The 13,568-nt window shown below is 56.1% G+C and overlaps 1 protein-coding gene across 2 annotated transcripts in view; it reads right to left on the bottom strand.

The window, feature by feature from the left end:
* Positions 1-13,568, bottom strand: part of SEPT9 (septin 9) — a 181,089-nt gene that overhangs the window by 150,909 nt on the left and 16,612 nt on the right. The window contains exon 2 of one of the 2 annotated variants that reach the window (XM_010856234.1): positions 9,583-9,639. The exons of the other annotated variant lie outside the window; for it this stretch is intronic. Within the exon in view, the coding sequence (XP_010854536.1) occupies positions 9,583-9,639 (57 nt within the window). The remainder of the gene's footprint in view (positions 1-9,582; positions 9,640-13,568) is intronic. 2 annotated transcript variants of the gene reach the window in all.

Genomic DNA, 13,568 nt, shown 5'->3' with positions numbered 1-13,568 from the left:
GGGGCTGGTGGCATCTCCTCTGCTCTTTAAGTTTCATTCACTTCAAGGGTTCAAACTAGCAGCCCTCCGCTCAAGGAACACAGAAACAGGCTCTGTTTGCCTGCCTGACCCTGCCTAAAGAAATTGTTGTATCTGTGCCAATGTTGAACACTTGGGCAATTTCACCAAGAACTGCAGATTTTCCTCTTGGAAAAGGGAGGGCATACAGCCACATGGAATGAGCCCTCACGGGGCGGGTTTGAAGAGTGCTTCCCTCTTTAGATGAAACTGCCTTTTTTTGGCTTGCTGCGGTCCCCACAGCAAAATGATGCACTCGGTCTGATTATTTGCCGGCGCCTCCCCAGGTGGTCTCTCAGCTTGAGGTCTCTGCCCCACGGCCACACGGGCAATGTGTCACCGGAAGAGGGCCACACACCATTCTCTGTCGGATGGCTCCCTCTGCCCAGGGCAGGACTCCAAATGCAGTTTCCAAAGTATCGAGGGAAGGAGAAGAGGGCAATAGAAGATGAGACGGTACGATGGCATCACCGACTCAATGGACATGAATTTGAGCAAACTCGGGGAGACAGTGAAAGGCAGAGGAGCCTGGTGTGCTGCAGTCCATGGGGTCACAAAGAGTCTAACAGCAAGAACAACAAAGTGGCAAGGGCATTTTCTTGGGGGTGGGAGTGGGGGCCGACACCTTCTGGGAGACACCGAATCGCAGCTCCCAGCAGAGTCTGGAGGACAGCTCCAAAGCCGGCCACCTGCACAGTGAGGAGAGGTGTTTCGGGCAGCTTTGGGGCACCCTGTAGGCTGAATAATGCTCCCCCCCCACAAGATCTCATAACCTAATCCCCTGAACCTGTACATGGGAACTTGTTAGCATAGAGTCATTGCAGGTCCAATTAAGTGAAGGATCTTGAGATGGGGGGAGACATTACTTTGCCAACAAAGGTCCGTCTAGTCAAGGCTATGGTTTTTCCAGTGGTCATGTATGGATGTGAGAGTGGTCATATATGGACTGTGAAGAAAGCTGAGCGCCGAAGAATTGATGCTTTTGAACTGTGGTGTTGGAGAAGACTCTTGAGAGTCCCTTGGACTGCAAGGAGATCCAACCAGTCCATTCTGAAGGAGATCAGCCCTGGGATTTCTTTGGAAGGAATGATGCTAAAGCTGAAACTCTTTGGCCACCTCATGCAAAGAGTTGACTCATTGGAAAAGACTCTGATGCTGGGAGGGATTGGGGGCAGGAGGAGAAGGGAACAACAGAGGATGAGATGGCTGGATGGCATCACTGACTCGATGGACGTGAGTCTGAGTGAACTCCGGGAGTTGGTGATGGACAGGGAGGCCTGGCGTGCTGCGATTCATGGGGTTGCAAAGAGTCAGACACGACTGAGCGACTGAACTGAACTAAACTTGAGATGGGAGACTATTCTGAATCACTGGTGGGGAGGGAGGGGTGTCCTAAATGCCATCATGTGTATTCAAGAAGGGGACAGAGGGAGATCTCACACACACACAGAAGGGGATGCTCAAACAGAGCAATCAGAGATGCAGAGATGGTGGCCTTGAAAACCAGAGGGATGCAGCCACAAGCCAAGAAAGGCCAGCAGCCCCAGAAGCTGGAAGAGACAAAAACAGCTTCTCCCCTGGAGTCTTTGGAGGGACCTGGGCCTTGCTGAGACCTGGGTTTCAGGCTTCCAGCTTCCAGAACTATGAGAGAAGACATTTCTGCTGGTTTCAGCCCCCCAAGTTACTGGTAATTTGTTATTTACAGCAGCCACAGGAGATTCAAACAAGTACCACAGACGGACAAAAGAGCCATGGCTCCCTGGGCAATGCTCTCTGGTGAATGTATTTCATTCTAACGCATTACAATAAACCAACCACCGACAACCGAGCTAGAACAATGGGAATCATGCAGGGTTTTTAGATGCGCTTACTTCACCTCTTTTCCGATTCTGAAAAAAACTGTTTTTGTTTTTTTCTGATTATACATGTACTATATGCTCATTACACTTAGGAACTACAGAAAACGGATTTAAAAAGAAACCCCTTTAAGACAGGGGGCTGTGTGACTCCAATCCCCACTGCAGCGAGCAGGGCCAGGAAGCCCCACGAGGCGGCAGACCAGTCCATGGGGTCTCCTCTGTCCTTCACTATCTCCCCGAGTTTGCCAGCTGGCGGGGGTGGTGGGCAGATGGCTGGGCCAGGACGAGGAGCGCAGTCATGGCCTCGGGTAACCTGGCCACTTCCTGCAGGCGTCAGTTGCACACGCCGTAGATTTTGCTGCTGCGGTCGGTGCAGCTGCTGAGCGCAGCTTTGACCCTCGCTTCCCGCCCCACTCCCCGCCCCGGCATAATCTGGCTCAACGTCCAGTCCCCAGTCATGCCTAAAACTCCAAGCATGCTGGCCCAAGCAGGGGATGATTTGAAACCGAAAACCTGGCCGCACCGATTGGCTCCGACAGGGCTGTGTTAGTTACGAGCCGTGCAGAGGCCGGGCGCAGAGGCAGCGTGAGGCCAGGCAGGGGAGAAGGGGCAGCCGACCCCCACTGTTTACTGAGTCCTGGCCTCATTCCCAGCATCGGCCACTCGGGGCGACTGGCCAGGTCAGGGCTCCCCAAATGACTCCTCCCTCCAGCAGAACACGGAGGGAGCTCTGTGGTTCTGAAAAACTTTGTCCTGGTCTTAGATTCACCAAGCACATGAGCGCAGTAAACCAGTGAGCAGTCCCAGTGAGGGGGTCAGCGTTTGAAACCAGCACTTCTCCAAATCAACTGACGCCTGCTGTCCCGGGGAGGGAGGGCGCCCCCCCAACCCCAGGCCACAACTTTGGGGACCTCCCCTATGCCAGTCAACGAGTCCCTGCTCCCAGCCACCTGTGCCTGCCTGGATGGGGTTGCCCAGCAGCCCCTTCCAGACAGTTCTAAAGGCAGTATCTCTACCCTTGACCTCCGCAGACCTGCCCCTGTGACCTGCATACTCCCTGCCACCTTCTTTTTGATGTCACCATCATCGGAGAGGGGCCCAGGGCAGGTAAAGAGGAAGAGTGAGGCCTGTTTTATCTGTGAAGACAACACTAAGTCCCCTTCCACGAAGCCCCCGCACCCAGCTGGAGGGGACACAGGAGTAAGAGGCGATCCCAGTGAGCCCTGAACTCCCAACACAGTCCAGGAGGCCTGGGCTGACCCAGCTGTGAAAAGGGGGCAGGCGCTCCAGGTAACTCTGACACGGGCAGCAGGGGCCTCAGGAAGGGGGTCCACAAGACGGACACATTTTTGTTCCTGGGGCCCATTCTGGGGAGGAGCCTGTGAGGAGGTGGGAGGAGAGGATTCTAGCTGAAAGGACACTCTCTGAGGCTCTGGGCTCAGATTTCCTGCCACCTCTCACCTCTCCCACCCCTCAAGCAGGTACCTTCTTCGAGAATCCTCCATAATTGCCTCCTACCTATGGGAGACGCAGGGCTTCCCTGCTGCCTCAGTGGCAAAGAAACGGCCTGCCAGTGCAGGAGACGCGGGTTCGATCCCTGGGTCGGGAAGTGCCCTAGAGAAGGAAATGGCAACCCACTCTAGTATTCTTGCCTGGGAGATCCCAGGGACAGAGGATCCTGGTGGGCTGCAATCCATGGGGTCGCAAAAGGGTTGGACACGACTAAGCGACTAAACACCAACAAAGTGGGGGATACCAACCGCTCACTTTAAAAACAGACTTTTCCCTTCATTTCCTGCTCATCCTTCGACTCAACCACTGAAGTGCGCTTTCCTTAGTTAAAAATAAAGAAGCTCCATCCCTCCGGCCCCCTCCCACTGACCGTCCTGCAGTCATGGCTACTGTACCTGCCAGCAGAGTGGGCAGCCGGCCGAGACCCTCCAGGGCCGGCCCCAGTCTGGCCGCCTGCAGCCTCCCAGAGCAAGACGATGAATTCCGGGCCTGGGGCCGGCCGCATTCCTCTCCGGAATCTTCTCTCCACTTTTTATGGTGCCTCAAGTTTCGGCCGTTCCTAAATAAATACGATCCAGCTACTCTCTGCCCTGGGGACTGCTGCAGGGTTTACTGGTGCAAACAGCCTGGGCTGGCCTGTTGCTTTGGGAGTTCTTCCAGGTCAGCGTGGAAGGAAATCTAGACAAGGGAGAGAGACGGCCCAGACGGGGCCAAATTCCACCACTAACAGCCCTCGCGCTCAGCCATCCATCCCATCCTGCTGGAGCCGGGAGCTGGCGCTGTATTCCTGAAGGCCCCAGCTCCCTGAGCAGAGCAAGGGGGAATCCAAGAGCGTGGGGACTAGAGTCCTCAGGAGAGTCTGTCCCAAGGCCCCTACGTCTGCAGAACACACCAAAACTCCCCCAAAGGCCTGGTGTCTTTCACTTCCCGCTGGAAATCCCAACATTCTGCCTGCTCATGGCACCCAATAAAGGCTCCCAGGAGGAACAAGGGATTTGAGGATCGGGTGTGTAGATTAATCCAGACCAGCCCTACCCCAGAGAACTTTCTGTGCTGATGTAGATGCCACGGTCTCTGTCGCGTTCAATATGGCAGCCACGTGTGGCTGATGAGGGCCTACAGTGTGGCCCATGCTACTGAGGAACTGAGTTTTTAATTTGTGTTAAATAAATGCTTTAAATGAAAATAGCTACTGTGCCTACAGGCTGCCCTGTCGGGCAGGGTCTGCCTCTCCTCCGTCGCCTCTCTGGAGACCTGGCATTTTCCATAAGCCTCTCCCCCATAAGCAAACAAAGAGAAAAGCTACTTCTCAGCCAAGGTAAAAGAAGCCTGATGTTTCTATTTTAAATATGTTTTTTTGGCCAATCACACTCCCCCACCCCCCACCCAGCTTCTCCTATCAAGTTCAATTCGGCAACATTTACTGCCTGCCTGCCAAGTGCTGTAAGAGCACCCAGCCCTATGGGATGGGAGGACAGAGCAATGCCCACTGCCCACCTGCTAACAGGATGGACAGGCTGGGTCAAATGACCAAATCACCCTAGAAAGAGATAGCTTCCAGAGCTGTGACCCCTCGGGGTAGGGAGGGCAGAGGCTGGACAGCGGGGAGGCCAGCAGGACTGGGGGCATTAGGCTGGGTTTACCAGGCGGTGCTAGTGGTAAAGAACCTCCCTGCCAACGCTGGAGATGTGAGAGACGCGGGTTTGATCCCTGGGTCGGAAAGATCCCCTGCAGGAGGGCATGGCAACCCACTCCAGGGTTCATGCCTGAAGAATCCCGTGGACAGAGGAACCTGGCGGGCTACAGTCCATGGGGTCGCAAAGAATCAGATACGACTGAAGCGACTTAGCACACACGCACCTTTACTCTGTGGGGACAAGGGAAACTAAGGTTCTCTCAGTCAGAGGACCAGGCCCAGATCTGTTTTAAGGAATCCCGTGCGTGGAGCCCATTGCGCAAGCCCAGGCACACAGGTGGAACTTAGTAAAGCCCCCCGGATGCGGACCAGACAGGGAGGAGCCTCTGATGGGGAGAAAGGGTGGGGATAAGGGGAGACATGGAGGCCTAACTGAGACACGGAGGTCAAGGACGACACTGAGATGTTTGCTCGCGTGCCCAGGTGGATGGCGAGGCTGAGACATGAGAAATGAAGGAGAGGGTGTCAGCAAAGGGGGCGGGGGACAGCAGCTGGGGATCCCTGTGGGGGCCCAGGTGTCAGGTGAAAAGTGGCCAAGACTCTGGCCAGGTCTCTTCCTGGACCAGCCCCCCCGCCACCGCCTGCAAAGGACACGCCCCCTCCCTTGGTGATGGGGAGGGGGGCCTTCGGTACTGCCCTGGAGAAAGGGTGGGCAATGAGCCACACGCCCCCATACTGTCCACGGTGGGGGTGGAGTGGGGACGATAGCAGGCAGGCAGTGCAGCTGAGTGACAGGGGCGGGGCCCTTCCCCGAAGGAAGGGGTGTGTGAGCCGGGGCGGGGAGGGGGCCGCAGGGACACCAGCTGGGAGCTCACGCTGGGCACCCCCTATAAGGACAGAGACACAGCCCAGACAGTGGCATTTTAGAGAGTGCCTTGCGTGGGTGGGTGGAGACCACTCTCGATCTCGGAGGGAAGGGGCGCTAGCTTCCTGCAGCCGCTTTAACGAATCACCACATACCAGGTGGCTTAAAAATAGCAGAAATTAATTCTCTCACAGTTCTAGAGACAGAAGGCCAAACAAGGTGTCAGCAGGGCCGTGATCCCTCCAGGGGCTCTGGGAAAAAATTCTTCCCTCATCCGTCTTCCCGTGGCCCCAGACATCCCATGGCGTGTGACCGCAAAGCTCCCATCTCTGCCTCTGTCTTCACGTGGCCTCCTTCCTGTGCGTCTGTGTCTCTCTTCTTATAAGGAGCCCAGTCATTGGATTTAGGGCCACCCTACTCCTCTATGACCCCATCTCTAGGCCCTGAACCTCTAAAAGCCCTATGTCCAAATAAAGTCGCTTTCTGAGGTTCTAAGTGAATATGAATCGGGGGTGGTTGGCACTGTTGAACCCACGACAGAAGGGACGAGGGCGGGTCAGGGGACGAGGCCACCGCCCCCAGCAGCACTTGAAGGAGGAAAAGCAGGACCCAGCCACACACCAGATGTCAGGGCAGAAGGAGAAGGCCCCAGGGACCCCAGCCAGGGGACAGACCAGCATGGGCCGGGCAATGGAGGTGAGGAAACCGACAGAAGGGAAATGCCGTGGGTACCGTGGGAATCGGGGCAAAGTTTGGCAGGTCTGGGAGGCGGCCGCTCAGGGTGGCTACTCAGGGCACAGAAAGGGAGAGCAGAGTGGAAGCCACTTGCAAGGGCCCAGGGCAAGCATCCCCAGAGCCCAGGCGACTTGCCCAGGGGAACACACACATGCGTGGGACCCAGGAGAATGTGTCCAGCGGTGTCTGCAACAGAAGAAACCTTCCATGGACCCCTAGTATCTGGCCAAGGGGTAGAAAACTCGCCCTCCCCACACGGGGGCACTACCCACCCGCGGTCAAATAAACAAACTTAAGAGATACACTGGTAGCTCAGCTGGTAAAGAACCCACCTGTAATGCAGGAGACCCCGGTTTGATTCCTAGGTCGGGAAGATCCCCTGGAGAAGGGATAGGCCACCCACTCCAGTATTCTTGGGCTTCCATGGTGGCTCAAACAGTAAAGAATCTGCCCGCAAGCGGGAGACCTGGGTCCAATCCCTGGGTTGGGAAGATTCCCTGAAGGAGGACATGGCAGCCGACTCCAGTATTCTTGCCTGGAGAATCGCCATGGACAGAGGAGCCTGGCGGGCTATAGTCCATGGGGTCGCAAAGAGTCGGACACGACTGAGCGACTACGCACAGCACAGCACAAGAGCTACACAGAGCTCTGTGGGTAAGTGGGCAAACCTCAAGGTCATCCCATCTCGTGAAAAAGCAAAAGGCAGCAGCCAGCGCCCCTCGCACCCGTGATTCGACGCTGCCAGTGTCAGGAGCAGACGGAGCGTCGGCTGCAGACGCAGCACACGGTACAGACACACCCGGCAGCAAGCCATTCTGAATTCAGGTGGGTGCTCACCTCAGTGGGGACGAGGGTCACCCAAGCGCTGGGGCTGCACCTGTAACACTTTATTTCTTAAGCGGGATCTGGGTGTACAGGTGTCATTATATTCTTCACATTTTAAAAACCATATTTATCACGTATTTGTTTATTTGGCTGTGCCAGGTCTGTGTCTCTGGCACATACTATGGCATGTGGGGTCTAGTTCCCTGACCAGGGACCGAACCCAGGCCCCCTGCGTTGGGAGTATGGAGTTTTAAACACTGGACCACGAGGGAAGTCCCCTTCACATTTTTTAATATGTCCAACTATTCTATTTTTTTTTTTTTACAAAAAGGACATAAAGTGAGTGAGCTGGCCATACAGTTACCCGTGGGTAGTCTAAGCTGATGGGCTATGTGGCTCATGCCAGAAACAGCCATCCCTACCCGTCTCGTGAAAACCTGAAATAAAGGGGCATCACAAAGAAGGCCCTTGGCCTTCTGGGGAGGAGATGGGTGTGGGGTCCAGACACAGGGGATCAGGCAGAGGGAGGGACAGAGGAGAGGAGGGGGTGGCAAGCTCCAAATGGGGGTTCTTGTGAGGTCAGCTGGACTGGGGTGTTGAGAGGCTGGGAGTCCAGGAGAGAACCCCGCCTAGACCCAGGTCTTAGCCGCAGGGGGGCTGGGACTGGAGCCAAGAGCAGGGAAGATGAGGGAAGGGTGTCTGGGCCGGAGCCCGCAGAGGCCCCCAGAGACAGGATTCCGTGTGTCAGCAGGCGGCTCCGTGTGAAACCCAGATCACGGCTTGCAGCTTCGGGCTTGGGCAAATTATGCCTTAGGCTTCCAAGTGGAGCTGCGGTCATGGCTGCCAAGTGCTGATGGCACAGAACTGGCCGCCTTGGGCACAGGGAAGTAAGAGCCAGGAGCAGACTGTGTCCACCCAGCCCAGGGAGCTAGCCTGCGGAGACCTCGCTCCTGGAGCGCATGGGCCTCCTCCAGCACTGAGACGAAGGGAGATGGAGAGGCAGACGGCGGCAGAGGCGAAGAGCTCCAAGAAAGGTCCCAGGAACAGAGCGGCATCTGGGCAGCCCAGGGGTTAGCGGCCCATGTCTGCAGGGGGCGGAGCCTCCCCTTAACTGCGGACGTGATTCATTCCCCGACCAGAGGCCTCCTGCCTGCGTCACGCTTCCTGTCCCTCCCACACACTCGTGTGGAGGCCAGCCTGCACGTCCCTTGGCACCTCAAGTCCCACCCCTGACCCCACTCCCTGCAAAGATCCATCCTCGGCCACCACTCAAGCCTAGCGGTACCCAGCCCACTGGCAGGGGTCACCTCCAGAGGGCGGACTTGGGGAGAGGTTGGGCTAGCCCCTGAAGTGGGCCCAGGAACATCTGGGTTCAGAATTCTGGGGTCCCAAAGAGCCGGCCTGGTCTGGAATTGTCTAATTTCATAGCCACCAGCCACATGACGATACGAAGTGGGAATTAATACAAAATAAAATTAGTTAAATTCTATGCAGATGAATGAATAAAACAGACAACGTACAGTTCAGGTGCTCCACAGTCACGTGTGGCCAGTGGCCACGGTCCTGGATGATGCAGATATAAAATATTTCCACCAACACAAAAAATTCTGTGATCAAGAAGGTGGGGGCGTGGGCTCGGGGGGGGTGGGCTTCGGTGGGACAACCCCTCCTTCTCCCTCTGCCGTCCAACCTGGGTCTGGCACCCAGCAGGTCCCCAGCACACCCCTGTCATCTCCAAGGGGGGCAAGTCCCTTCACCCCTGGGTCCCAATGTCCTCTGACAAGAGGCCATGAATGGAGCTCAGCCCCTGGGCCCGGCCAGTGGACGTGACCACAAAGATGTATGGTCAGTTCCTGTGATGACTACACCAGGGCTCAGGTCTGGGAGGCCAGAGACACCCAGAGGGGAGAAGTCACACAGACTCGGCGGGGGCACCAAGGTTGAGAGGTGGAGCCCTGTACCCCCTCCACCCCCTCCATCCCCACCCCTTGGCCCAGGCCGGGTCATGGTTGGCAGAGTCTCTTCAGAGCCCGTGAGCAGTAACTCCTGACCCCAGAGGAACCAAGTGGGCCAAGGCTGAACTAGCCACTTACCCGGGCCAGTTGGGTCACCAAGCTTCCGGAGACGGCCGCTGGAGGTCCGTGTGACTCCTAAAGACAGGGGCAGAGGGCAAAGGTCACCCAAGGCCACCAGAGGAAGGTTAACACTGGGCATATCCTCACCTTGGCTCCTGTCAGGGGGTTCAGAACCAGAAACCCACTCCTTGTGGGGCCAGAGGTCCTCCCAGGTAACACCTGGCCCCAGCGGCCACCTGCAGGAACAGCTTCCACCGTCTGGATGTGGACCAGGCACTGGGTCAAACCCTTGATGCACATTTTCCCACCCGACCCTTATTACCCCATTTTGCAGACGAGATAACCAAGTCTCAGTGGGGTTGCGTCACTTGTCTGAGGCTACACAGCTATGAGGAATTGAGCCCAGAACAAAGTGAAGTCCATCGAACTCCAAAACCTGGGCTGGGCTCCAGGGTGCCGGCTGCCAGGACTGTCTGCAGGATGAACAGGTGCTGGCACGGGTCAGGCACACGCCGGCTCTGGTACAACCTGCGTCTACCTTGTTGGGAACTGGGGTTTCCCTGTCCTGGGTCTGCAACACGAGGTAAGCCGGGCTGGACTGGGCAGAGTGGGGGGCGAGCTGTTCTCCTCCCTCCCCGCCCCCCAGGAGGGAGCCAGAACAGAGCTCCGGGTGAAGTCGGCCTCCTGCCTCCCTGCACACGCCCCTCGGCCCAGCGCTTGATCCCTGGGGAGGCTCAAGGCAGGCAAGTCCCAACTCGAGCAGATTTGCTGAGGTGCTAAGCCGACCAAACTCGAGAGGTCTCTAAGATGGGGAGGCAGGTGGCTGTCCTACTGCTGCCAAGGTCATGGTGCTCTGGGGTCTGCTGTCTGGGCAACCAGGGCAAGCCCAGCAGAAGCCTTCCCCGCGGATAACAACACACGCTGGAGAAGAACCTGCAGCCCAGGACGGGCCCAGGCTGGACCCGGACACCTGCCTGCAGCCTCCACCGTCTGACACGCACCCAGATTGCTAGAGTCAGACATGCCAGCTCCTCCCCTGCAGTCCGCCAGAGAGACTCATTCATTCATTCATCACTTACTGCACAAGCCCACTTCTAAACTATGACCGACCAGGAGTGAATGCAGTCAGCTTTGTTTTGAAAGTTTCCAGAGCCCTGAGCAGGGCAGCCTGCAGGCTTGGTCTTCCTGTCCAGCCCCAGGGACGCAGACAGTCTTCACGTCTGCAGGATGACTCAACAGCTGACAACAAGATGGGAAGAGGGCTGTCCTTCAGGGCCTGGTGTTGGCAAATCCCTGCCACTAAGCCCTGGCCTCCTTCAAGGCTGGGGAAGACCCCAAGATGGCCCCAGGTTGAGCTGAACTCACCTACCATGTAAATGGGCTTCCCTGGTGGCTCAGATGGTAAAGAATCTGCCTGCAATGTGGGAGACCTGGGTTTAATCCCTGGGTTGGGAAGATCCCCTGGAGAAAGGAATGGCAACCCACTCCAGTATTCTTGTCTGAAGAATCCCATGGACGGAAGAGCCTGGCAAGCAGTCCATGAGGTCGCAAAGAGTCAGACACAACTGAATGACTAAGACAGACACAGACACACACACACACACACAGTCCCCATGTAAACAACACTGCAAGAGACTTGCAGTTCCCTAGAGCGGTGAGCACTGGGAGCTAGGGTGACTGGTAAGGCTTTGAGGAGATGAGGACTGGAGGGTCCTTGAAGGAGGGCCAGGTGGACACTGGGCTCCCACAGCCACTTCCAGCGCCAAGGCTCCATGACAACCATGGGCTTTAGGTCCATTCTCCTACTCACTCAGTGTGACAGGCCCATGAGGCAGGTGCCACCACCCCATTTCATAGATGAGGGGAGTGAGGGTCAGAAGCCCTGAAGCTGTCAAAACTCCTACAAAGCCCCTGGCCCCACCCCAGCCATAACAGAGACCACTATGGTTGATTGTATGTGTCATTTTTAATCAGATCCCAGGGTGCCCAGATATTTGGCTAAACACTATTTCTGGCCTTGTCTGTGAGGGTGTTTCTGGATGAGATGAACATGTGCCTGGTGGTCTGGGAGAAGCAGATCATCTCCCAGTGCGGGCGGGCATCCTCCAGTCCCGAGAGGGCCTGAACAGAACAAAAGCCAGAGGGAAGGAGAATTCTCTCTCTGCCCGACTGCCTGAGCTGCAGCCCTGGTCTCCTCCTGCCCCAGGACTAGCATCGCCTCCCCTGGGTTCTCAGTCCTCAGACTTGGACTGAATCCACCAGTGGCCTCCCTGGGTGTCCAACTTGCAGAAGGCAGATGGTAACTGCATGAGCCAATTCCTCATCACTCCCTCCCTCTCTCCTACTAGAACTGTTGTTCTGAGGAACTTTGACTACCGCTGGCCTCACACAGCAGAGATGGGAGCATCCTTCCCTGGGCACCCATGCGACACTGATGAAAAGTGATAAAGGCGAATCACCCTGCTGAGTGATAAAGGCAAATGGTGATTCCAGGCTGGCCCCGCCAGACAGGCTGGATGGAGCACAGGCTCTGACCTGTGGGGGCATGAGGTGTCGGCATCCGGCTCCCAGAATGCGGGGAGGAGAGGGCAAACCTGGAGTGGCTCTGATTCAAGAGCTGGGGGGAGAGCGAGGTGGAGGCAGGCGCTGCCCCCAAGGCTGCTGAGAGGACAGAAGAGTGAGCGTGGGCACCCCTGGTGCCAGCTCCAGCCTCGTCTCCGTGATGGCTGCGACCTCCTCCACACCCTAACGGGGAGCTGCACTGCATTCAGTGACACAGGAGAATTCTCAACATCTGTCCCACCACCACCCCCAACACACACACACACACACAATGAGCTGCTTGGAAGTCAGCTGTCTGGGCTGAGAGCGACAGCTGAGCCCACAAGCCCAGTGAATCCTCGATACGGAGACAGCGTGGTGTGGAATGGAGAAAGACCAGACCCCACATTCCTGTGGGTCGAGTCACTTCCGGTTGCACCTCCCCCCATGCCAGCTGGACGCCCACCCTCCCGGACAAAGATTTTAAAAAAAGAGAGAGAGACAAAAGGGTCCATTCAGGTTAAACCCCAACCCCAGGCATCTGACCCCCAAGAACCAAACCCACGGTGGGGATAGAGCCATGTTAATAAGGAAGACAGCCCATGTCTCAGATGTCTTGGGTGGAGTTATGGTTTTATTTACAGTTTATTTTTCAGATTTCCCGAAATGTACGGCTGGTGCCAGGCAGCCCCTGGCACAGAGAAGATGCCAGGCCTGCTCCCTTAAAAAAGAAGGGGAGGCAGCCACCCAAGGTTCCCGAGCCTGGGGCCACCTCCACCAGAGCCCTGGAAGAAACCCCAAACCTACAGCAGCTGAAATTCAGTTCCTCGGACCTAACTCCTCAGGCCTGTGTCCGAGACCGGCGAACAGGTAGCCGGAAAAGCCTCCAAGACATCGAATGGCTCTCTCCAGGGGAGAACAGGGTGCTTTTTATGCGATTTTAAAATAAAACATACTCGGAAAGAGGGGAGATGATTTGAAGTTCAGCTCTCTGGCATCATCCCAAACCAAATTATTTGAGGGAGGCAGGAAAGCCTGCAGCCAGATGAACAGGGCTTGAATCCAGACCTCGCCAGGCACTCACTGCGGATCCCAGAAATGACCTCCCCTTTCCAAGCCTCAGCTTTCCCATCTGCAGAATGGGGACAGAAATGGGGATTACTCACAGGCGACTAAGATTAAATGAGGCCACACGTTGCAGGCACTTAGCACAGTGCCTGCCACAAAATAAACACTCAACAGATAATATCATTTTTAGGATATCAATGATATACTAATATAAATTATTATTATAATAATTATTGGGACCCTTCTGGTGGTCCAGTGGTTAAAAATCCACCTCCCAATACAGGGAACACAAGTTCGATCCCTGGTCAAGGAGCTAGATCCCATTCGTCTCAACAAAGACCGAAGATCTCGCGTGCTGCAACTAAGACACAAAGCAGCCAAACAAATATTTTTTA

This window comes from Bison bison, unplaced genomic scaffold, assembly GCF_000754665.1.
Source record: "Bison bison bison isolate TAMUID 2011002044 unplaced genomic scaffold, Bison_UMD1.0 scf7180017864371, whole genome shotgun sequence".
NCBI classification, from domain to species: domain Eukaryota; kingdom Metazoa; phylum Chordata; class Mammalia; order Artiodactyla; family Bovidae; genus Bison; species Bison bison.
The sequence above is the reverse complement of the archived record's forward strand: the minus strand, read 5'-3'. Positions and strand labels throughout refer to the sequence as shown.